Source organism: Cajanus cajan, chromosome 9 (genome assembly GCF_000230855.2).
Source record: "Cajanus cajan strain Asha chromosome 9, NIPB_CcT2T_4, whole genome shotgun sequence".
NCBI lineage: Eukaryota > Viridiplantae > Streptophyta > Magnoliopsida > Fabales > Fabaceae > Cajanus > Cajanus cajan.
In genome coordinates, this window is record NC_138525.1 from 38,943,234 (window position 1) to 38,966,420 (window position 23,187).

The 23,187-nt window shown below is 38.6% G+C and overlaps 2 protein-coding genes across 9 annotated transcripts; one reads left to right on the forward strand and one right to left on the reverse strand.

The window, feature by feature from the left end:
* The first annotated feature begins 471 nt into the window (after positions 1-471).
* On the forward strand, positions 472-3,353 carry LOC109793517 (protein yippee-like At4g27745). Of its 8 annotated transcripts, none has more exons than XR_003803595.2 (4): positions 472-630; positions 794-870; positions 1,701-2,196; positions 3,010-3,051. XR_003803595.2 is itself a non-coding variant. In XM_020352980.3 (3 exons), the coding sequence occupies exons 2-3, from the start codon at positions 778-780 to the stop codon at positions 3,238-3,240; spliced, it is 324 nt and encodes a 107-aa protein (XP_020208569.1). In that variant the 5' UTR covers positions 473-630; positions 745-777; the 3' UTR covers positions 3,241-3,353. The 8 variants fall into 8 exon arrangements, 2 of the variants coding, with proteins under 2 accessions (XP_020208569.1, XP_020208570.1); XR_002239328.3 differs by having other exon boundaries at positions 1,852-2,196; XR_003803596.2 differs by having other exon boundaries at positions 1,858-2,196.
* A 570-nt stretch (positions 3,354-3,923) lies between these two features.
* LOC109793520 (pentatricopeptide repeat-containing protein At5g16860) lies at positions 3,924-6,620 on the reverse strand. The gene has a single exon (XM_083063249.1). It carries the CDS (start codon positions 6,559-6,561, stop codon positions 3,946-3,948), a length of 2,616 nt encoding a protein of 871 aa, XP_082919375.1. The 5' UTR covers positions 6,562-6,620; the 3' UTR covers positions 3,924-3,945.
* Between the last annotated feature and the right edge of the window lie 16,567 nt (positions 6,621-23,187).

Here is a 23,187-nt window from a genome sequence, read left to right on the forward strand (position 1 = left end):
GAGAATGTTAAAAAGATTTCCACTAATTTTATTTGCTAACCAAATATATTTTTAAAAAATGCTGAGAAATGTTATTCCCAAGAATATTCTTCTTGAGCATTAAATTAAATAACTTAAAACAAACACCTCTTAAAAATAAAATAGTCTAAATAAATATGTAAAAAAGACCTTTCTCTTTTATTATAGTCATTACATATCGGAGTGATAAGGGTGGTCCAAGTAGTTTAAGAGATGGATATAGGATTGAGTGATAAGAAAGACGTGGGTTCGAATCCCCTTCCTAACAATTAACAATTAACATTTGCCGTTAAAAAAAAAAAGAAAGTTATTATATATTATTATAAATTATAGTTATATATTATAGTTATATATTATTATAGTTATTAATTTAATAATATATTATAAATTATTATAGTTATATCTTTTAATAATATTATGTTAATTATTTATTAGTGTAAAAATATTGATAATGTACGAAAGATTAACTCTTATTTTATTATGCATAGTGTTGGCTTTTATTCCCCTGGTTTGCCCGACTTTTCTTTTTCATTCCCCTCTTCTCAAAACCCGCGATTACTTCTATCTTAATTTATTGTAGCGGATCTTTGTGTCATCATTTGTTGGTTGCAGGTAAAGGAATCTCATTGTTTTTTTCTTCTTCTTTTGTTGTGACAGATCTAAACCTCTGGTCTCACTCTTGCATAACTGAGATTTTAGTTTCATTTTTTTTTTCTTTCATAGCAGCGAGTTGTTTAGTTTACAATTGTTGGCAAATTAATGGCGGAAATGACAGGGCCTCGCTTGTATTGCTGTTGTAATTGTAGAAACCAAGTGTCCCTCCACGATGATATAATTGCTAAAACCTTTCAGGTTGGTTATTGTTGTGTTTTTATTTTCCTTTTTTTAAAATTTTAAAATATGGTTTTTGTGTTTATGAATTTGCGGGCATTTGATGAAATTGTTACTTATTCTTACTATCATATTCAGATGAGATGAAATTTCCAGATGATTTCTTTTAAGAGTAGTTTGCTACTTGAAAAATCTCATGTATTGTGCTTTGTTTATTTTGCTTTTTTATTTAGATGATGTTGAACAGGGAAGATCACGATTATATTGTTTTGATATATAGTTCTGATTTTAGGTGGAGTAGAGTGGAAAAAAAGAGAGATAAGAAAAAAGATAAAGGTAGAAAGAAAGAGTGATAAATAAAATAAATGATGTGATAAATGAGAAAGAGAGAAAAAGAGAAAATGAAATGAAGAAAAAGTGAGTAGATGATTATAGTTTTTCTGTGCTAAAGAAGGGTTAAATTAAAATTCTAGGAGTTTTCTCCTTTTGTTTGTTTTTTTAATGGGGCATGGAGGATAGAGTTTAAATTATGTAAATGAAGGAAAGCAGGGTAAGTTTGTTTTTCAGTCCCAAGCATGTACATTTCTCAAAGGTTGTTTGGAAGAGTTTATAGGAGCTTATTTGTGCTTATGAAGACTTTCATAAGATACTTTTCTAACTTAGTTTAATAAGTTTGTTTAAATTTATCACAATAAGTTCATTTTATCTTGTACGAATAAATTTTATTAACTTTACAGTATAAGCTATCGTGTACTAAGGACTTATGAAACAAGTGCTTAATTAAGAAATGCAGACCACGTCTTCAAATTTGTGAAATAATTAACTCTTTATTTTTTACCTTATGGTTGAAGGTTGGACTTCTTCTCATCATGCTATGTAACACTGTCGATGAATTTATTATGTAACCAAGATTCATGTAATGATTGCTTGGACCAATAGATGAAATTGCCTTATTCTACCGATCCGTGAGTTTCATTAATACTGGATTGTTCATCTTGCAAGTGTTAGAGTGAAACTGATGGTGGTTGTGGCAATTCAAATTGTGTACACTGAAGACATATATATTTACCATCAGATTGCAGAGACAGTCAGATACTGAAGACAAATGAGGAAAAAATAACAGAGACAGTCACGGCTATTGTGTTATGATGATGGAATTAGGCCAAGTAATAGTATATATTTTGCTAATTATGATTCTGGTGGGAAAACAATAACCGGGAGATAGGCTTTTGTTGACAGGTGTTTCCTATTTGTATTTGGACTTGATCTCTAAGAATCAAGGACACATTCTAAAGGCTACTTTTCCAGAAGCAATTCTAGGGGAGAAAAATAGGAAGGAAAAATGAAGTAAGTTTTTTCATAAGCTAAAATTAGCTTATATAAGCTAATTTGTAGAAGTTCTCTCTTATTAATTTCTCCAAAATCTTATTTTTAATTCATGATTAAGTTAGTTTTAGCTTATGGTGAAATTTATTTTGATTTTTCTTTCTATTTATCTCTCCTGGAATTGCTTCTGAATAAGCTTATCCAAACGGGTTGTAAATAGTTATTGTGGCACTGTAACCATGTCAGATACTGCATGACACTTCAAATACTTTTAATTGCATTTTATAATTTTTATTCATGTAGCTTTTAAACATTTATATTAATACTAATACTGGTTAGAATACCACAATAATTATATTTTTTTTTTGTATTTTATTATATTTATAATGACTTGTACTCTTTTCTAAAACATGTTTTTTCTCTTTTGATTCTAAAATATTGCGTGAGAGGGTTGACACATAAGCTTATCCATTAAGCATGTAGTTAGAAGTTTGATTCTCATGTCTCTGTCTGAAAAAACATTTATTATAAGAGATTATCCCTTTAAATGGATATTAATACTCGAGAGATTATCAGTGATTCTTGGCTTGGGAAATCCTGAGTTTACCCAAAAAAAAAGTATTTTACATTATCTTTAGATTAATTTTATATATTATATAATAAGTGTATTGTGTCCTGTAATTAGTAAAATTTGTCGTATCATATGTGTGCTTTCCGGCTTTTATGTGTTCTTTGACAATGGGATTTTGGTAGATGAAACTTGGGTTTCAGTTGTATTGTAACTTTTCCCAGATCCTTGGCTGACATGCCTTTCATACTAATTTTTATGAGCAGGGAAGATATGGACGAGGTTTTCTGTTCTCCCATGCAATGAATATTGTAGTAGGGCCAAAAGAAGACAGGCACCTCATGACTGGCCTCCACACTGTTGCTGATGTTTATTGTGGTGACTGCCGTGAAGTGTTGGGTTGGAAATATGAAAGAGCTTATGAAGCATCACAGAAGTACAAGGAGGGAAAATTCATACTTGAAAAATCAAAAATTGTAAAGGAGAACTGGTGGTAGCATTCCCGTGTGATTCTCCTTAATCCATTCGTTTCAGTCTTGATGTTTCTTCATTCATGCTTTTAATGTGTACAGGAGGGTCTTATCTATAAAAAAAATTGTCGTTTCTTCAATTTCGTTATTACCTTGTGGTGTGACTAGAAGTGATGTTGAAAGATAAGCCGTTTCATTCCTTGTTCATAAAATTGTATATTCTTAATAGTAACTGAACTCGTAACCCATCTTTTAAATTTGAAAGTTTGCCCAGTTTGTGACTCCGTATATGATGGACTTTATAAATTAATGTTGTGCTGTATGCATACAATGCTACTTGTATGATCAATTTTATAAATTTGTTATTATGTCTATATAAAAAGCTACTGAATTTCCTATAGTTGATTACGTGGATACATTGCCATAATTTGAAAAGATATAATTCCAAGTATGTTGGATATCTGACTCAAGTGTATCAGTAGAAAATGAAGAAGGTTTATTGTTTGCCAATAACTCAATATAATATTATCCGTCTTGCAAGAGCAGAATATACAAGCAGATGCTTCCATTTACTTTACGTGTTTTGCGTCATGGTAACGTCCAATAAGGGAGTTTTCTTGATAGATGGGTCAATTTCGTCTTTCTTGGCTGTTAAAAATCATCTTCTGAAATACGTTAAAGCATTTTATTTTACCAATATTGAACAAGTATTTGCTCAAGTTATAAATGATTCTAATGCTTTATTCTAATCAAATTAGTCAAATTGTCCAGAATATAATATATCTCGTCTGTTCTTTTGTGAGTCTTATCACTAGCAACAAACACATGAGCCCCATCTCTATCTTCTATCCAACTGCATCCAGGACTCTTCTGCATTCCCATATCTTTCATTAATTGTCTAGTATGTGTAAGATAATGCCATTTCCCTGCAGAAGCATACAAGTTGGCTAACATAACATAGTTTCCAGGATTATTCGGCTCTAATTCAATGAGCTTTTCAGCTGCTATTTCACCCAAGTCAACTTCACTGTGAATAAAACAACCCCCAAGCAAAGCATTCCAGGTCACTGCATCAGCTTCCATTGGCACGTTCTTAATAAGTTCATATGCTTCGCAGAGCTTGCCTGCACGACTCAAGAGGTCAACCATACATGTATAATGCTTCAATGTCGGCGTCACATTGTAAGTCACCATCAAATCAAAGCATTCATGACCAATCTCCAATGATCCAGCATGAACACATGAAGAAAGAACTGCTAGAAAAGTCACTTGGTCTGGTCTTACATTGCCAGCCAACATTCCACGAAAAAGAGAAATTCCTTCTTCCCCGTACCCGTGCATGGCATATGCAGAGAGCAAAGCATTGTGGGACACCAAATTTGGGTTTGATATCCTGTTATAAACACGATAGCAATGCTTGACATCCCCACATTTTGCATACATGTCCACCAGGGCAGCTCCAATGTGAACATCTGAGTCGTGACCGGCTCTTATGGAAAATGCATGGACCTGCTTTCCTCGTTGGATTGTTGCTAACTTAGAGCATGCTGCTAAAATTATTCCAACTGTGTATCTGTCAGGCCTCAAATTTGCAATCTGCATTTCGGTGAACAATTGCATTGCTGAATCATACTGTTTATTTTCCACATAGCCAGCTATAATACCATTCCATGTATACACATTTGGTTCAAAACCATCCGTTTCCATTTTCTGGAGAAGTTCTCCAATCTTTTCAGTTTGACTGGAGCGTGCATAGCCCGATATCAAAGCATTCCAAGTTGGAAGATCTCTTTCTCTTACATCATCAAATGCCATTTCAGCAGTTACTATGTCCTTGCATTTACAGTACATTTCTACCAAAGCTCCACCCACATAACTGTTGGAGTGTAGACCTCTGACAATGGCATGGGAATGTATCTCTTTCCCTCGTCGAATAGAAGCCATATCAGCACAGCCAGCAAGGACACTTCCAAGAGTGAAAGAATCAGGTTCGATTCCTTCCTTCAGCAAATCTCTAAAAAGGCTAAAAGCTTTATCAAGCAGGGAACTGTCCACGTACCCTGATATCATACAATTCCATGATATTCTATCCCTCTCTACACCTTCTTGCTCCATCTGATCAAACAACTCCTTGGCCCTAAAGACATCGCCATTTTCCCAATAACCAGCGATCATCGCATTGTAAGATGCTGCACATTTCCTTGAAAACTTGGAAAACATTTTGAAGGCAGTTTTCATATCCCCACACCTTCTGTACATATCCACCAATCCATTCACAACAAAAGCATTGGAGAAGAACTCATGCCTAACAACATAGCCATGCAGTTCCTTCCCAACGTGTAACCATTGCATCCTGGCACAAGCTGGAAGAATACTTGCCAGCGTTTGCGCATTCGGTCTCATTCCTCCTTCTACCACCATTCTCGCAAGCAGTTTAACCGACTCCACATCATAACCGTTTTGCGCGAATCCACCAATCACCACACTCCAAGAAACAAGATTAGGTGCTAAACCACACTTCCCGGCACACATATTTTGCAAGAGACCCAGTGCCTCGTACACCAACCCATTAGCAACACAAGCAGTGATCATAGAATTCCAAGAGACACAATCCTTCTGGGGCATTCCTTCTAGAACTTTCTTGGCCTCATCTAAGCTCCCACATTTACCATACATATCTATCAAAGCATTACCCACGTAAACATTCTTAACAAACCCATGTTTCAACGCCATCCCATGCATTTGCCTACCCAGCTCCAAAGCACAAAGCCCACAACAAATCTTCAACACCACGGGGAACACGAAAAAATCCAATTCCACTGGCACCCCTTCATTCAACAACTGTTCAAACAGTAAAAATGCTTCCTCAAAGAACCCCATTTCAACGTGAACACGCAGGAGTGCGGTCCAAGAGTGCAAGTTTCTAAAAGGCATTGTGTCGAACACGTGGCGTGCGTTCTCGAGAGAACAGTTTCTGGCATACATTTGGAGCAGCTTGGTCGTGACAAACTCGTGGCCGTGAAACCCTGCTTTTATGGAGTGGGCTTGAAGCTGTTTTCCCAAAGTGGGGGACCCACAAGACTCGAGAATGGAAGCGTAGATGGTGGAACTGGTTGGCTCGTGGGAAAGCATGGCCAAGTGGGTGAGGTTGTTGTTTGGGTTTGAGGGATGAAGAAGAGTGAGGCTTGTTCGGTTGGTGGAAGAGGGAATAATTGGTGGTGGCTGAGTTAAGGGTTGTGAAAGCAAAGAGTTCATCATGTTAACAACATAGAAACAATGGAACAAGAACAGGAACAGTGTGCCACACACGGAATTCAGCTGTTTGTTAACATCTGTGTTCGGAAGCATTTGCTACTTGACACTTCTGATAAAGAGATACCCCACAAGTGTAAGAAGATAGTGATAAAATCTTGGGCTACACATGATTTTAATCACTTAAATCTACGATAAATTTTAAATTTTAAATTATTATTTTTAATTATAAAAAATATCAAAAATACTTTTTAATATTTTAGTCACTTATAATATATTTGAAAATAGTAAATTGAGATAGTTATCAGTTAAATTTAATGTAATATTTTTATTGGTAAATAGATTTTATGTGCTAGCATTTAATAGATTTTTTGAAAAATTTTGAATATAAAAATTAAAAAAGTTATTTTTAAAATTATAAGAATTCAAAAGTTTAATTCTAAATTTCAGAAATTAAAAATAAATTTTTCTTAAATTTCAAGGGCAAAAATATATTTAAAGATAAAATGTAATAAGAAAGTAAGATAGAAAAATAGTGTTTGTAATCGAGCAAATTTTGTATATCATTGCTTTTTTTAAATTGGTTTTCATAACTTTAGAAGTTTCTGCGAAATTATTAAATAAGTTTCAATTGATTAACAGTTTTAGTCAACTGATTAAATTAAAGAAGAAAAAGGTTTGTTGTAGTATATATAAACAATAACCCTTTTCTTTTTATGTATTTTCTTCCATATTTTTATGTTAATCCAGTACAAATTTGACCGTTTGTGTGGTTGCAAGATTCTTTTTTCTCAGAGGGATTAATCATCGACACACAACTTGGCCTTTTTCTCTAGTGATACATAAAAGAAATACAAATGTTGGCTGATTAGTGAAAAAATTGCTTCCACTGCACTTCCTAATATGACTCTGACAAGGGTGGTAATCAGAGGTGTCAAACTAAGAAGTTTCATCTCACACAGCTTCAACACCAAATTCATAGTCAAATCACTAATACAAAAGAGGTTTTTTACGTCGGCTATTTTAAGTTTTTTACGTCAGAAAAACTCCCGACATAAAGGCAAGAGACGTAAATTTACGTCAGCGGTTTAGATCGACGTAAATTTACGTCGGAGATTAACACCGACGTAAAAAAGTTACAAAAACCCAAAAAAATTACGCTGGAACGACCCATTCTACAAGGAGAACGACCCGTTCTGCAAGAAGAACAGCCCGTTCTGCTTGAAGAACGAGCCGTTCTGGTTGCAGAACGGGCTGTTCTCCTTGCAGAACAGGCCGTTCTCCAGAAGAAACGAGAGGGTGCAGATGGAAACCCAGCAAGCATCAAAGCCCAGCAAACCCAACCTATACAAAGAGCTCTTTTCAGCCCCTACTCCTAACAAGTGAAAGTAGCTGGCACCCACCATACCTTGCTTACTTCGTGCCCTCGGTTTGCTTCACTGGGGCTCTCTTCCCTTGGAACCAGGTATGACAGTTTACTTATTTTTCTTCACTGACAGCATCCCATTGAAGATGTTATTTTGTAACTGCCAGGAAGCTGGATCTAAAGAATTTCTCATAAAAGAAAATGGAGAGATTTGGTTAACGGGAATGATCCTATGGTACCTTTGTACGTGGCCATGATCCTGGCGCCATCTCCCTGCTCCGTGAAGTGGTGAAGATCTTCACGCCATCTCCCTGCTCTCTTTCCACTTCGTCGTGGCACTTCATGAAGTACCAGCTCGAGAGGGTCACGCTCTTCTCCCTCTTCGTCGTGGCTCTTCTCCCTCGGGGACCCTGATAGTGTGTATATAGAAAGTTTTTTTACGTCGGATATAATAAAGTCCGACGTAAAATATAAAATTTACGTCGGACACATAGTGTATCCGACGTAGATTTTATATTTTACGTCGGACTCTATTATATCCGACGTAAAAAAGTTCACAAATATTACAATACTGCCACCGTGTTTTTTTTACGTCGGGTTTTATTATGACCGATGAGAAAATAGTGACGTAAAAAACTGATTTTCTACTAGTGAATTGATGTAAATGATATATATGTTTTCTCCCGTGCTCCTTGCTCCAATGCAATGCAAAACTATTGTCGCCACCGGCCCGAAACGGGCTTTCGGCATTCGCGAGGGATGGTTGGACTCTTTTATTTGTTTAAAAATATGGATTGCTAGAATGACTTATTCTCAAACTGAGACCTTGTCAAACGAGCAATTTTATTAAAAGTCTCACCAATCCATGTTAATCCCAAGCGGGACCCTCCATGGATTAGCGGTTTTCATAAAAAGGAAGGGTTCATGGAGTCGCCACCAATGTTTTACTCAAAACATTGGAAAAAGAAGTTTAAGGCAATCGATTCAAAAATCGACTTCGGCCATTACAACCAGAGTCGGGTAAGGGAGTCGGTTACGCGTGGGGAAGGTGTTAGCACCCCACAGCGCCCCTTTCGGGTTCCCTATGACAGATTATTTAAAAATAATAGTGCGAAATTACTAAATTACCCCTATTTATTCTAAGCAATTATAAATTAACTATCTACATGATGACAGTTTAAATATGTACACACAGAAAGCGGTAAAAGAAGGGACTTTAAAGAGATAAACCTTTGAAGCGTGCTTTCTTATATATCTTGACAGAAATTGGGAAGCGTTTTGGCGTTCCCTCCCTCTACAAGACCGCTCGCTTTCTCCTATAAAATTTTAACTATGGAAATCCGGAGATTTCCCTTCGACTAGGTTCGAGACTCAAGCAAATGGCTCGTGACTCAAGAACTTCGTCGGATCAACTCTCCGAGTGATTTCTAGGCAGAGCACTGCTCAAAAAAACCCAGAATACTCAAGAAGAGGGTTAAAACTCAGTGTGAAAGTGTCAAATGACGTCCAATTGACGTCATATTTATAGGGATGAGGCGCAATACGGCCTCTGGGGGTCAATACGGTCCGTATTGAAGTTTTGAACTACAATACGGCCGTATTGAATTCAGTACGGCCGTATTGAAGTTCAAAAAACCTCAATACGGCCGTATTGAGTTCAGTGCAGCCGTATTGAAGTTCAGTGCAGCCGTATTGAGTTCAGTGCAGCCGTATTGAAGTTCAGAAACTTCAATACGGCCGTATTGAGTTCAGTGCGGCCGTATTGTAGTTTAAAATGTTCAATACGGCCGTACTGAACTTTTGGGAGGCCGTATTGGGCTTCATTCCCTCCACTTTCTTATTTTTTGCTACTCTAAGACCTCTAAACCTACGAATAATCATCCTAGGGTCTTCCAGGGTCTTCCAGGAGTCCTTCCGGCTGACTTTCCTTTGGTCTTCGAGAGTCTTCGAGTCTTATTTCCGACCCGGACAATTTTAGGGGTCTACAGCTGCCCCCCCTTTACTTTGTCAAACGGCCTTTTGGTGTACCGTTTGATAAGTAAAGGAGTTGACCCAATTGTCCGGGGAATAAGCCATCCTTCCGACTTGTAGTGTCTTCCGGTGGAAAATTGCTGAGTAGCCTCTCCAGGTTGGTGCATACCTCCGCGCTTCTAGTCACTTTGGTAGCATGAGTCTTGCCCTCTCCAGGGTGAGTTTGCCCTCTCCAGGGTGGCTGAGTTTGCCCTCTCCAGGGTGAGTTTGCCCTCTCCAGGGTGGCTGAGTTTGCCCTCTCCAGGGTGAGTTTGCCCTCTCCAGGGTGGCTGAGTCTGCCCTCTCCAGGGTGAGTTTGCCCTCTCCAGGGTGGCTGAGTTTGCCCTCTCCAGGGTGAGTTTGCCCTCTCCAGGGTGGCTGAGTTTGCCCTCTCCAGGGTGACTGAGTTTGCCCTCTCCAGGGTGAGTTTGCCCTCTCCAGGGTGAGTTTGCCCTCTCCAGGGTGGCTGAGTTTGCCCTCTCCAGGGTGAGTTTGCCCTCTCCAGGGTGGCTGAGTTTGCCCTCTCCAGGGTGGCTGAGTTTGCCCTCTCCAGGGTGAGTTTGCCCTCTCCAGGGTGGCTGAGTTTGCCCTCTCCAGGGTGGCTGAGTTTGCCCTCTCCAGGGTGAGTTTGCCCTCTCCAGGGTGGCTGAGTTTGCCCTCTCCAGGGTGAGTTTGCCCTCTCCAGGGTGGCTGAGTTTGCCCTCTCCAGGGTGAGTTTGCCCTCTCCAGGGTTGTGCATACCTCGGTGCTCTGGACATCTGGGTAGCTAAGTATTGCCTCTCCAGGCTTTGTGCATACCTCGGTGCTCTGGACATCTGGGTAGCGTGAGTTTGCCCTCTCCAGGGATTTGTGATAGTTTTGTCTCCACAGTCCATGATGCTGCTTCGACGATTGTTTTTGATTTTTGTGCCACTGAGGGCTGGATAACGCAGGGATCCGTCTAGGGGATGTGCAGTCATTCATAGGTTCTTGTGCCCAAACTTGCCATTGCGTAGTTGGTACCCATTGAGGAATTTTTGTTTCCTTGGGGTGTAGACACGAAGATGCTCTTTCTGATGTGAGCGATGCCTTATGATTTGGCTGACGTCCTTTCGACGATGGTGGAGTATCCCGATTATCCTTATTCGGGTGTCTCTTTTGATTTTTCTGATTTTTGTAGCCTCTGTGTAGGCTGTTATCCGCTGGGGGATTCTGTCATTTAATTCTTGACTGGCCTCTTCTGTTAGGCAAATCATCTTGATGTTCGGTGTTTGGCTGGATGCCGAATTCCGCTTGGGGAATATTTATTGATATTTTTTATTTTTCTCCTTTTGTAGGGGTGCCTCTGAGTAGGCGAGTGGGGATTTAAAGTTTATATATCCCAGAGTATTATTTAGAAAGCCTCTTCAGGCTTAGCTTCACTCATCGCTTGAGTTGGAAAGCTACCTTCCACTGAGGAAGTTTAAGTCCTTTCGACTTGGATATTCTGTTTAGATGATCAAGCCTCCCTTGGGGAATTTTTGCTGATATTGGTTTGATAGCTTTCACTGGGGAATTTGGCCCGTGAGTGGAAGCTGAGATATCTCTGGGGAGTATTATTTCGGCGAGCCTCTCCAGGCTCAATTATTCTGAGAGAGTATTATTTCGGCAAGCCTCTCCAGGCTCAGTTATTCTGTGGGAGTATTGTTTCGGCAAGCCTCTCCAGGCTCAGTTATTCTGCATGAGTATTGTTTTTTGTTCAGCCCGAGAATGCGAGCTGAGACGTCTTTTGGAGAGTATTATTTCAGCAAGCCTCTCCAGGCTCAATTATTCTATGGGAGTATTATTTCGGCAAGCCTCTCCAGGCTCAGTTATTCTATGGGAGTATTGTTTCGGCAAGCCTCTCCAGGCTCAGTTATTCTGCATGAGTATTGTTTCGGCAAGCCTCTCCAGGCTCAATTATTCTGAGAGAGTATTATTTCGGCAAGCCTCTCCAGGCTCAGTTATTCTGTACGAGGCGATTGATTTTCTAAATCTTTTGCCTTTTTTGTCGTTTTTGGCTTTTTCTGTATTTTTTGCCTTTTTTGTCATTTTTTTGGCTTTTTCTGTATTTTTGCCTTTTCTGTTGATTTGCGGCTTTTTCTGTTGACCGCTGCCATACACAAGCAATTTTTCCTATTTTCTGTTTTATGCAATTGCCTCATGATAAGGTCTTTGAATGTGCAACTAATGTGTGTGATGCACAAATGCAAGTTTTATTATTTAATGTTTTTAGAAAAATGAATGGCTCTCCCTATCCTCCTTTTCTTAGAGGAATTTCTGTCATCGACGTGAGGGAATATTTTTGTGAGCCTTTTATGCAGGAGATTATGGATTTTATAGGAACCCCTCCAATTTTCTTTATTGACCGATTATTAAGGAATTTCATACAATTTTTTAGAAATACCAATTTAGAGGCATAATCACATGGTCAAGAGAGAAAAGAAATGAATAGATATTTTATTAATATTCACAAGTGTTTTTACAGAAAGATATACAGAAGGAATTTCTGAAGAATGGCTGGCCAGGGTAGGCTATATACATTGGGCTTAACAATTATATCTGTAATTGTTGCTCTTTACGCTCCCCTAATTGCTTCGGGTGAGATGCCTGTGCCAGGAGCGTAGATGCTGCAAGATGCTTGCTTCTAGAAGATAATCACTTGATCCGCCTTTCGATTTTCGATTCAAGTGATCGTTGCTTGCTTTGTTTTTGCATCTTATTCTTTTGCCCCTAATTTTTGTCTAGGACGTATCCTAGCGGGGATAAATTCGCCTTTGTTTTGCCTAGTACCCTTGTACTGGCGGGCTTTTTATTTTGCCCTAACTTTTGCCTAGGACGCCCTTTTTGGGTTTTCATCCTAGCGGGCCTATGCAAGCAACGTCTTCAAGCATAGTACTTCTTTACCACGTCAGTGTTGACTGGGTATCGAAGTTCTTTTCCATCCATGTCTGTGAGGATCAATGCTCCTCCTGAGAAGACTCTTTTTTCCACGTATGGTCCTCCGTGATTTGGGGCATACTTTCCGATTTTGTCCTTTTGAGTTGGTAGCGATTTCTTCATTACCAACTCTCCCTCATGGTAGACTCGAGGGTGGACTTTCTTGTCAAAAGCCTTTTTTGATCTTCCTCTGATAGGCTTGACCATGGCATATGGCGTTCAGCCGTTTCTTTTTTATAAGGTTCAACTGGTCGTATTGGCTTTGAACCCATTCTACCTCGGAAAGTTTTGTTTCCATGATTACCCTTAGAGAAGGTATCTCGACTTCGATGGGTAGAACTGCCTCCATCCCATAAACGAGGGAGAATGGAGTAGCTCCTGTAGATGTATGTACTGAAGTCCTATAGCCTTGAGGAGCGAAGGGTAACATCTCGTGCCAGTCTTTAAATGAGACAACCATCTTTTGCACTATTTTCTTGATGTTCTTATTGGTTGCCTCGACTGCCCCATTCATCTTTGGCCGATATGGGGAAGAGTTGTGGTGTTGGATCTTGAATTCTTGGCACAGTTCTTCCACCATTTTGTTGTTCAGATTAGATCCATTATCAGTGATGATTTATTTCTCCATGCTTCCACTAGATTATTCTAAAATCGTTTGGGACAAGAGAGAAAAGAAAGGAAAGATATTTTTGTTCTGAAGTTTGTGTTTTAGAGGGGATTTATTTTTCAAAAATGGTTTTTGTAAGAATGTTTGGCCAAGGTAGGCTTATGTGTTTAGGCTTGTTTGATTAAACACTTATGAAGTTAAGAAAATCTTTGTTTATTGACGTTGTGATTTTGACAACTTGGATAGCTTCTCTTGAACCTTTCTTTTTGAATTCGGTTCATGGTACCATCATGGATTTCTTTTGTTTTTTGATTGTCCTTATTTTTGCCTAAAACACCCTTTTGTGGCGTTTTAGCGGACCTTTGTTTTTGTTTATTTTTGTAACCCTAACTTTTGCCTAGGTCACCCTTTCGTGGGATTCCTAGCGGGTCTATTGCTCTTATTTTTGCGCAGTCCCCTTTTTGAGTTTCCTGCCGAGCTTCTTTTATTTTGAAAGATTTCTTTTTACCCATGATGGCATTTGTCAAGGCCAAGGGAAAGTGCTCCAAGTTGTCACACACACCTCCACATAAAAATGATATGGGTTTATTATTATTAAGATGATTTTAACCTCATTCATGTTTATTCAAACAGGGTTAAAAATAATGTGGTTTAGAATTTTATTATAAGCAAGAAAAGAAGCAATGAAGAATGATTTTATTATAATCATAGCGGAAACATGTATCCTTATTTCATCACTGATATGGGTCCCAATGTTGACCTCTTATATCTCTCGGCCATGCCCCAAATTCACAGTCTCCAATTTCTCTTGACGAGTTGGAGTAGGCGAGCTTCTCGTTCTAGCAGTCTTTGCAGATTCGGAGAGATGGTCTCCTCATCACTCTCCAACTCAACCCATTCACTTTCGGATCCCGGTCAGAGCGAACAATTACAGACATAATTATTTTATTGGTTCTGTTTAGGTTTAGAATTTTTAATGAGGAAAGAGAGAAAAGAACAAAAGAGAGAATGATATGTGAAAAATGCCTCTTTATTGATATGTATTAAAACTGTACAAAAACCCTTATTTACATGAAAAGGTTCTCATGATCTCGGGTACTGATCATGAGTCCCTAAAAGAAGAATATGGAGGGGCCCTATTGTGGCTTGCTCTTCTCTCTACTCCTGCTTCGACAGAGGATTCTTGCTCACGTCGGGCGCTGTTGAATCAAAAGTGATCCACCCTGCATCGATAAGGTCTTGGACCTTATTTTTGAGAGCTCTACATTTCTCCGTTGAATGCCCCGATGCCCCCGAATGGTATAGACATTTGTCTTGCGGTTTGTACCAATAGGGATGAGGTGGATCAATCTTCTTTAGTGGAACGTAAGCTAGAAGACGTGCTTCCACTAGCTTCGGCAGGAGGTCACTATATGTGGTCGGAAGTTTATCAAACTTCTTCACAGGGTTGTATTGCGACTTTCCTGACTTCGAAGTGGAAGAAGATGAAGAAATATTTACGGCATTGACTCCTCCCTCCTTCTTCTTCCCGTAGGTCTTCTTGGCTTCAAATGATTGGGAAAGCCCAGCTAGCTTCCCACTTTTCAGCCCTTGTTCCACTCTTTCGCCAATGGTGATGATGTCCGAGAAGAGTGTTGTCGTGTTCCCTATCATCTTGTCATAATAGGGACCGGTCAACGAGTTTATGAATAGGGACACCGTCTCCTTATCTGACAGCGGGGGCTCTATCTGTGCCGCCAACTCCCTCCATCGTTGGGCGTACGCCTTGAAGGATTCATCATTTGTCTTACTCAAGGCTTGAAGATCGGACCTATCGGGTGTTAGGTCGATGTTATATTTATAGCGCTTGAGAAAGGCGTCGGCCAACTGCCTCCACGTGCACACTTGACTTCCATCCAGCTGCATATACCAATTGAGTGCGGTGTCAGCCAAGCTCTCTTGGAAACAATGGATCAAGAGCTTTTCATTGGTAGCATATGCAGCCATTTTTCGGCAATACATGGTGAGATGACTTTTGGGGCAAGTCGATCCCACATATTTTGGGAAATCGGGCACTTTGAATTTGGGAGGGAATTGGATGTCCCTCACCAAGCACATGTCGGCGGCATCTTTGATGTCAAAATCATGCCCCTCCATAGCCCTTAGCCGATCCTCAAGAGCATGGAATTGTTCCTTTGAAACCTCGGGCTCTTTAATCATGATCCCCGCCCCGAGGGGTACAGCTCGTGGAGGTTCTTCCTCATGTTCCTCCTCCTCATGATGATGGGACTCATGGTCACTGTGGTGAGACCCATGTACATTATGGTGACGCATGAATTCCATCATTTGCGTCATTTGTTCTTTGAGCTGTGAGAGCTCGGCTGTAAGCTTCTTATTTTGGTCCTCCAGCGCTTCCATCTTCTTGATTTTCTGCGCGTGTGTGAGGACAGAGAGATGACCAGCCACTTTCTAAAAATGAATATTTAATCTAATTAATTTATGGAATGAATACGCTCTTGACATGAGCTTGATAACCCTCCATTTTTAAGGCACTGTCTTTTTAAAACAGAGTGTTACTACCCTCCTTGACTTATGATCTCTCCTCAACGGAGAATCTCGATAATTATGGGTCTCTTTTACTCATGTCAAGAGGTATTGGTGAACCTAAAATGCATGGTTTATGAGGATGCATGATAACTTATTGGTAATGATGCACATGCTCCTCACTTTTATTATATTTTCGCACATGGTCTTTCCTCTCATGTCATGGTTTTTTCATACATGGGGATTATTCTTTAGACCTTATCACGAGGTTATTTATTAATGCACAAACAATTGCACATAAGCATTTACACAAACAATTCACTCATCCACGAACAGTCACGAGCGAATCACGAGGTAGGGGTTTCCTGCAGAAAGGTGCATATTCGAGGTGGTTCTAACTATTCTCACCGGTCTGAGGCCCCCAAGGTGCCCCCATTATAGGGACCCAATTCCTCTCGTCGTAAGCCGATGGAAAGCTCCAACGCACTGTCGGACTCGAGTTCATGGTTATCACCTTGAGTGATGCTTTCCGACAACGGTCTACGGGCACCTATAGACCCATTCGACAACCGGCCGTACTAACATCCACTCCCTATGGCTTACCACTCATGCCCCCGGGTATAGAGGGAACTGTTGTGTGCAAAGGTTTGTGTGCAGTTTTTATTTCAAACAATTGCGAAAATTTAAACATACAACAGTTATTTAAAGCCAATTAGATAAAACATATTATCATACAAGTGAGGGGTAATGAAGTAATTTTAACTATTATTTTGTTAAAAATAATCTGTCACTAAATGGGACTGACTCTCGAGGCTTCCCCAGTGGAGTCGCCATCTGTCGCCACCGGCCCGAAACGGGCTTTCGGCATTCGCGAGGGATGGTTGGACTCTTTTATTTGTTTAAAAATATGGATTGCTAGAATGACTTATTCTCAAACTGAGACCTTGTCAAACGAGCAATTTTATTAAAAGGCTCACCAATCCATGTTAATCCCAAGCGGGACCCTCCATGGATTAGCGGTTTTCATAAAAAGGAAGGGTTCATGGAGTCGCCACCAATGTTTTACTCAAAACATTGGAAAAAGAAGTTTAAGGCAATCGATTCAAAAATCGACTTCGGCCATTACAACCAGAGTCGGGTAAGGGAGTCGGTTACGCGTGGGGAAGGTGTTAGCACCCCACAGCGCCCCTTTCGGGTTCCCTATGACAGATTATTTAAAAATAATAGTGCGAAATTACTAAATTACCCCTATTTATTCTAAGCAATTATAAATTAACTATCTACATGATGACAGTTTAAATATGTACACACAGAAAGCGGTAAAAGAAGGGACTTTAAAGAGATAAACCTTTGAAGCGTGCTTTCTTATATATCTTGACAGAAATTGGGAAGCGTTTTGGCGTTCCTTCCCTCTACAAGACCGCTCGCTCCCTCCTATAAAATTTTAACTATGGAAATCCGGAGATTTCCCTTCGACTAGGTTCGAGACTCAAGCAAATGGCTCGTGACTCAAGAACTTCGTCGGATCAACTCTCCGAGTGATTTCTAGGCAGAGCACTGCTCAAAAAAACCCAGAATACTCAAGAAGAGGGTTAAAACTCAGTGTGAAAGTGTCAAATGACGTCCAATTGACGTCATATTTATAGGGATGAGGCGCAATACGGCCTCTGGGGGTCAATACGGTCCGTATTGAAGTTTTGAACTACAATACGGCCGTATTGAATTCAGTACGGCCGTATTGAAGTTCAAAAAACCTCAATACGGCCGTATTGAGTTCAGTGCAGCCGTATTGAAGTTCAGTGCAGCCGTATTGAGTTCAGTGCAGCCGTATTGAAGTTCAGAAACTTCAATACGGCCGTATTGAGTTCAGTGCGGCCGTATTGTAGTTTAAAATGTTCAATACGGCCGTACTGAACTTTTGGGAGGCCGTATTGGGCTTCATTCCCTCCACTTTCTTATTTTTTGCTACTCTAAGACCTCTAAACCTACGAATAATCATCCTAGGGTCTTCTAGGGTCTTCCAGGAGTCCTTCCGGCTGACTTTCCTTTGGTCTTCGAGAGTCTTCGAGTCTTATTTCCGACCCGGACAATTTTAGGGGTCTACAACTATTAGGAGGCCTTTTGTTAATTAATTATTGTCTTTGAGAAAGTGGGAGTTATATTATCATGCATTCACTTCGAACCTTTTCTGATTTTTATGTTATTTTGTATTTGATGTGTTGGGTTTTGGGCTTCTTTTATATATAAAGAATAGGTTTAAATTATGTAAGTTCATTATGTTTTACTTAATTAAATGGAGAGAGGTCAGGTCAGGAAAGAGAGTGACTCATTTTGAGAGTAAACAACAGTAAAATATAGAGAAAAGAGAAGAAAGAAAGTTTCATTATTCAGGTTGTATATCCACTAGACAATGTTTGTTGAATTGCAATTGATTATTGGATAGAAGGTTTGTATGATGTGACATTTCATATTCAACATCAAAAAGAAGTCTAGACTAGGAGAAAAAGAGTCTTGCAGTATCAGCTCTATTTTAAGGTCTTTTTATCATCTTCTTATTTCTTATTTGTAAGCAATAATGTTTTGTTTGCTTTGACTGATTGTAAGTATTGTTTGGTGCATTTATGAAAGACTTTTTTATACCCTTTGTTGATCATAGTTGAGTTTTTTCTTTGGTCTAAACAACTTGTGGTTTTTACCCTTACATTAAGGAGTTTTTCACGTTTAAAATATTTGTCTCTTATGTGTTTGAGTTTCTGTTTTTGCTCTATTTTATTGGTGTTCTTCATTGATTCTTACAAGCAATAAAATTTAATTTTCACTGTGGTATTGCTCTTTTATTGAGTTTTGTTATTGCATTGGGTTTTCTTCATCATGATGATGTTTCTTATGGTATTTAGCCTAATCGATTTAATGGAGTTGACACTACATTTTGATAAACATGTTGAACACTTATATGTACTAAGCATTATGCAAGAAAATAGCAAGATGAATCATGGTTTGACTCAACATAAGTTTATAAGTTGAATAGATGATGACCTCAGTAGTGTTCATAGAGTTGATGCATTTATTTCTTGTAGTTCCTAGTGACTTTCAAAATTGGTACTTGTCACCTTTATGGAATTTATTTGTTTGTTATTCCTTTTATTGTTGGCAAATTCTTTTCCTTATGTGAACGATGCTTTGGAAAGTGTCCCAAATACTTGATTACTATTGTATGATTATGCATATTGTTTCCTAAAATAAGGGTGTAAATATCAAGGGTTTTATGAAAGTTACCTCAAAATAGTTGGGGTTAATTAAGGGCGAGACAATGCAAGTAACAACTATGCTCTCTATTAAAAAAAAAAAAAAAAGACATTGATTGATGGGTAAACTTATGAAGCATTGACACATTTATAAAATACTGTGTTGGTGTGTTTGACATGTTTCAAATATTACATTTGTCTTACATAGCTTAATACATGCTCGACACTTCTCCATTGTGTTACAATTAATTTTTTATATATAAATTTGGGCAAACCTCTAGCATAACTTTAACAACCTTTAGACATAACTTGAACACAAGTTAAGAAAGTAAGTTTATACTTGCTCTTAGCTAAACACTTATCTAACTCTTATATTAAAAAAAATAACAAGTCAACTTATTCATAAATATTTCAAGTTCATAACAATTTTTTTATTTCTCGTGTCTACTAAATGGACCTTTAGGTTACTAGAAATCAACAATGTCATGTTCGTTTGGCATACTCAAACATTGATACACTCACTAGCATCTAGGGGTACTCATTTGACATTATTAGAGGCCGATAGGCCCTTAAAAGCCATTGGTGTATGAGATACTTGTTTGGCACCCTCAGATGTTGATATGCTCTCAAAGACTTAAGGATACTCATTTGGCACCCTTGGATGCCAATACACCCTCGAATACTTAAGTGTTCTCATTCAGCATTTTTGAATGCCATTTCACCCTTGAGAGCTTGAGTATACTTGTTCGACATCCTCAAATGTTGATTTCTTGTGTTGTCAAACAAGATGAATGACAACACATTATATGTAAAGGTAATTAACATGATTAAGTCTAATTATTGTAAGAAGTGGATTACAAATGTATTACCTAATTGGTAACCCCAAACTAAGGCCCATTGAAACCTAGGCCCAACACGATTAGTATAAATAGTATCGTATATTCAGATAAAGTCATTGTTCACAATATATTCACATTTATTACATTGAGTGAGTTACTTAAGCACCATAGTGCCTTTTATAGGTACATCCCCCTCAACATAACAGAAAAACTAGTTCGAAGAGTGAAGAGTACACAAGGATTTGAAGAGAGAGTAGAAGGTACCCTTAGATAGGTACATTTGGCACCCACCACGGGGCCCAAGTTTTGTCAAAGGTTTTAGTACTCTACATTACAACTTTAACAATGAATCACGGTGTTGACAAGGAAAAACATAGGATCGAATCAACTAAATATGAACGAGAATCACAAGCTGATATATACCAATATGATTTTTTGTTCTTTAGCTCCTGATATGTTAGTAGGGCTCTATTAGCACCCTTTTACTCAGAGAATCATGGAAACCCCCTTGTTAGAAAATTGGAAGTGTCTCCCATTTAAAAAATATGATGGGTCATCAAATTCGGATGAACACCTAAACATATACCTTACCTAGGTTACATTGTTGACCCAAGGCGATGCAACCCTATGTTGCATTTTTCCAACATCTCTCAAGGGTAGAGCCCTAAGTTGTTCACCTAGCTTTCAGCCAAGTCCATAGATTAATTCAACAATTTAGCCTTCATGTTAACCATTCATTTTACCATGAGTCAACCTTATCAAGTAACCTCACTTGCTCTTGCCAACCTACAATAGGGGAGAAAAGAGTTTCTTTGGTTCTTCATGGACCAATTTTATAAGATTGTTATGGAGATCAAGAACCTAAATTTTGTAGTGGCTATGAATTGACTTAACATGATGTTGAAGGAAGGTCCATTTGTTGATAACCTATGCAAGAAACCCTGTAGGACATGACTGAACTAAGAAGAAGAGTCGAGAAATATATATATATAGATGGAGGAACTTGTGGAGAGTTGTAACCAAGCCAAGATCGAGGGCCACCTATAGATGAAAAAGGAGAGAGAATTCTTTGGCAAGGGTAAGGGCATTGACATTCCTAATAGTCACTCCATATTTATCCTAGATATGCATGCTATATTCCCTTAAACACTAGCTAAGCCAATGTGTTAGAATAATCTTTCGCCTCCAAGTATTGGCCATGCCAAATAGAGCGAACACTCTACCTTAGGTTGATCCCTCCAAGTCATGTGAGAATCATCAAGCAAGGGACACCCAACTGATGAATGCATGAATCTGAAAGATAAGACCTAGGATCTCATTAAATAGGTACATTTGAAAAATTGCATTGGCTGATACTAATCAAATCAAGGTAATGAGAAATCTTGAACCATCGTTCACTTGTCAATGGGAAGAAAGTGATAATGAAATGAGGATCAAAGGGAGAAAAACTGAAGTCGTTATAGGAAGAGGAAGGAGCAACCTCATGATCAACCAAGAAAGGTCATAAATACCATAACATGTGGATTTGCTGATGAAAGCACTACCTTTTTCACTCAGTGAAGGCACCTTTGAGTAGCACTTGTTACACCATGTTACATCAGACACAAACCCTTATTAACTATTTACTTATTTGTTGTTAATGAGGGTAAATTTTTTGCTTTATTAAAATATATTATTATCATAAAATATAAAGAATCATGATCTTTTTAAATATAAATGAGTTCTCATTATGAACATGTATAATGAAAATATGTATTAACTATTCCCACCCATACATTATAAAACCTAACTAGAGCAGTACAAGAATTCTATCTTACCCTAGACACAAGTATATATGAAAATAGTCTTTAGGTGTTGTATCTTCCTAATAGTCTTCACAATCCTCGCGATATACATACTATTGAATCAATACAGTCATTATGCTTGCTAATATCTTCACATATATCCATCAAGTACATGTATAAAATAGAAACAAAGGAGTAAGGATTTAATAATCTCAACTTATATATAATTATATATATATATATATATATATATATATATATATATATATATATATATATATATATATATATATATATATATATATATATATATATATATATACGCACTAAGGGTAAGGATACTTACACTAAGACACATAATAATTTATGGGGGAAACTATAATTAGTTCTAGTTATACTTATTTGACACTAACACAATATGGTTCCATACTACAACGTTTCAGAAGAGATTGGCAATACATACACCCGACCCAAAAATAGTACGATTCCATCCCTCAGATGATTCTCAATATATTAATAGGATACCTTTTTCCCTATCCAAATTTAGAACGTACTCTCACACCAATCCTAGAATGCTAAAGCAATTGTTGGGGTTGCTGAGTTGGTTTGGTGGAGACTCCAGTATAAGATGCTACCTTGACCCTTGGCTTTCTCAACCTCCCAACACCTTACCTCTAAGGTATTCCCACTGGTGTGAGACCCCATGTCTTTCATCCCTCAACTTTACCTAGTTGTAACTTCTAGTGCAGGGCTCTATGTGTAGACACCCAATTTCGTCCGGGGGCATACAAACAAGGGAATGGACCTCTGTTACGAAGGGAAGGAGCTCCCAAAGCATGCAAACGACAAGATAGGACTTTAGAAGGCCCATTAATCTAATTTTAAAAGACTGGAACGGGCTGTTCCGAAAACCGGAACGGGCCATTCCAAGTTTTTAAAAGAGCCATCAACCCTAATTTGGAACGGGCTGTTCCTAGATTGGAACGGGCCGTTCCAAGATTGGAACGGGCTGTTCCAAGATTGGAACAGGCCGTTCCAAACTCTTCAAAAGAGGGCTAAACCTATAACTGGAACGGGCCGTTCCTAAACTGGAACGGGCCGTTCCAAGTTATAAAATAATCCGAAAGAACCTTGTCCGGAACGCCCGTTCCAGCACAGCCAAGTATGTGTTAATTATGTCTCTGGAACGGGCCGTTCCAATTTCAGAACGGGTCGTTCCTGTTACAAATTTAACCCACAACGGCCATATCCAGAACGGGCCGTTCCGATTTTGGAACGGGCCGTTCTGGACCCTTTCTGAAGTCTATAAATAGACAGTTGGGGCTCATTTCTCAGGGTCCAAAATTTCGTCCAGACTCCTTAGAGCGCGAAATTTCTCTCTTTTTCTCTCTCCTCTTCTCTTTTGTATTTC